The sequence below is a fragment of the Eimeria tenella genome, genomic scaffold (assembly GCF_000499545.2).
Source record: "Eimeria tenella Houghton genomic scaffold, Eth_scaff3407, whole genome shotgun sequence".
NCBI lineage: Eukaryota > Apicomplexa > Conoidasida > Eucoccidiorida > Eimeriidae > Eimeria > Eimeria tenella.
This window is the reverse complement of record NW_013543191.1, coordinates 287-1016: the sequence shown is the minus strand read 5'-3', so window position 1 is coordinate 1016 and position 730 is coordinate 287. Positions and strand designations below refer to the sequence as shown.

Below are 730 nucleotides of genomic sequence, written 5' to 3'. Positions count from 1 at the left end.
CTGCTGCCCGGGGCCAGTTCTCTGCTGCTGCTGCTGCCTCTGGCTCAGACGCCGTCCCCGCAGCAGCAAACAGCAGCAGCAACAGCAACAGCAGCAGCAGCAGCAGCAGCTGTTCAGCAGGCGTGGGGGCCTCGAGCGGGGAAATCGAAAGCGCACTGCAGGTGGTCCCCAGGGGCCCCCAGGCGGGCCCCCCGTACCCCGTGGGGGGCCCCCTGCATCCTGGGGGGGCCCCCCTGTACCCTGGGGGGGCCCCCCTGTACCCTCTTGGGGGCCCCTGCTGCGCTGCTGGGGGGGCCCCCCCGAACTTGTCTGCTTCGCAGCTGCTGTCTCTTAGCCGCGTGGTGACAGAACTGACAAGCAGTGCATGTCTTTTGATTTATAAAATTAAATCTGTTATGAAAAAGGCAGTTGAACTCTCCAGACAGGCCCACCCTGCTGCTGCTGCTGCTGCTGCTGCGGGGGGGCGCGCGGAGAGCGCTGCGGGGGCTGCAGCCGCAGGGGCAACTGCGGCGCCAGAGGCAGCAAACGCAGAGTCTCGCGCAGCAGCCGCAGCAGCAGCAGCAGCGGACCTAGCAGCAGCAGCCAGAGACGCAGGGGATGGTGCAGCAGCAGCAGCAGCAGCAGCAGAAGCAGCAGAAGCAGCAGAAACCGCGGCGGAAGCCGCAGCAAAGAGATTCAAAGCAATCAAACAAGAGTCGCAGGCTGCAGCTGCTGCTGCAGCGCAGAGCGG

At 65.8% G+C, this 730-nt stretch overlaps 1 protein-coding gene across 1 annotated transcript in view; it reads left to right on the top strand.

Moving 5' to 3' along the window:
- ETH_00042650 (uncharacterized protein) overlaps nucleotides 1-730 on the top strand; it is a gene marked incomplete at both ends in the record, with an annotated part of 1123 nt that overhangs the window by 151 nt on the left and 242 nt on the right. The window contains one exon of the mRNA XM_013376413.1: nucleotides 2-730. Coding sequence (XP_013231867.1) covers nucleotides 2-730 — 729 coding nt within the window. The remainder of the gene's footprint in view (nucleotide 1) is intronic.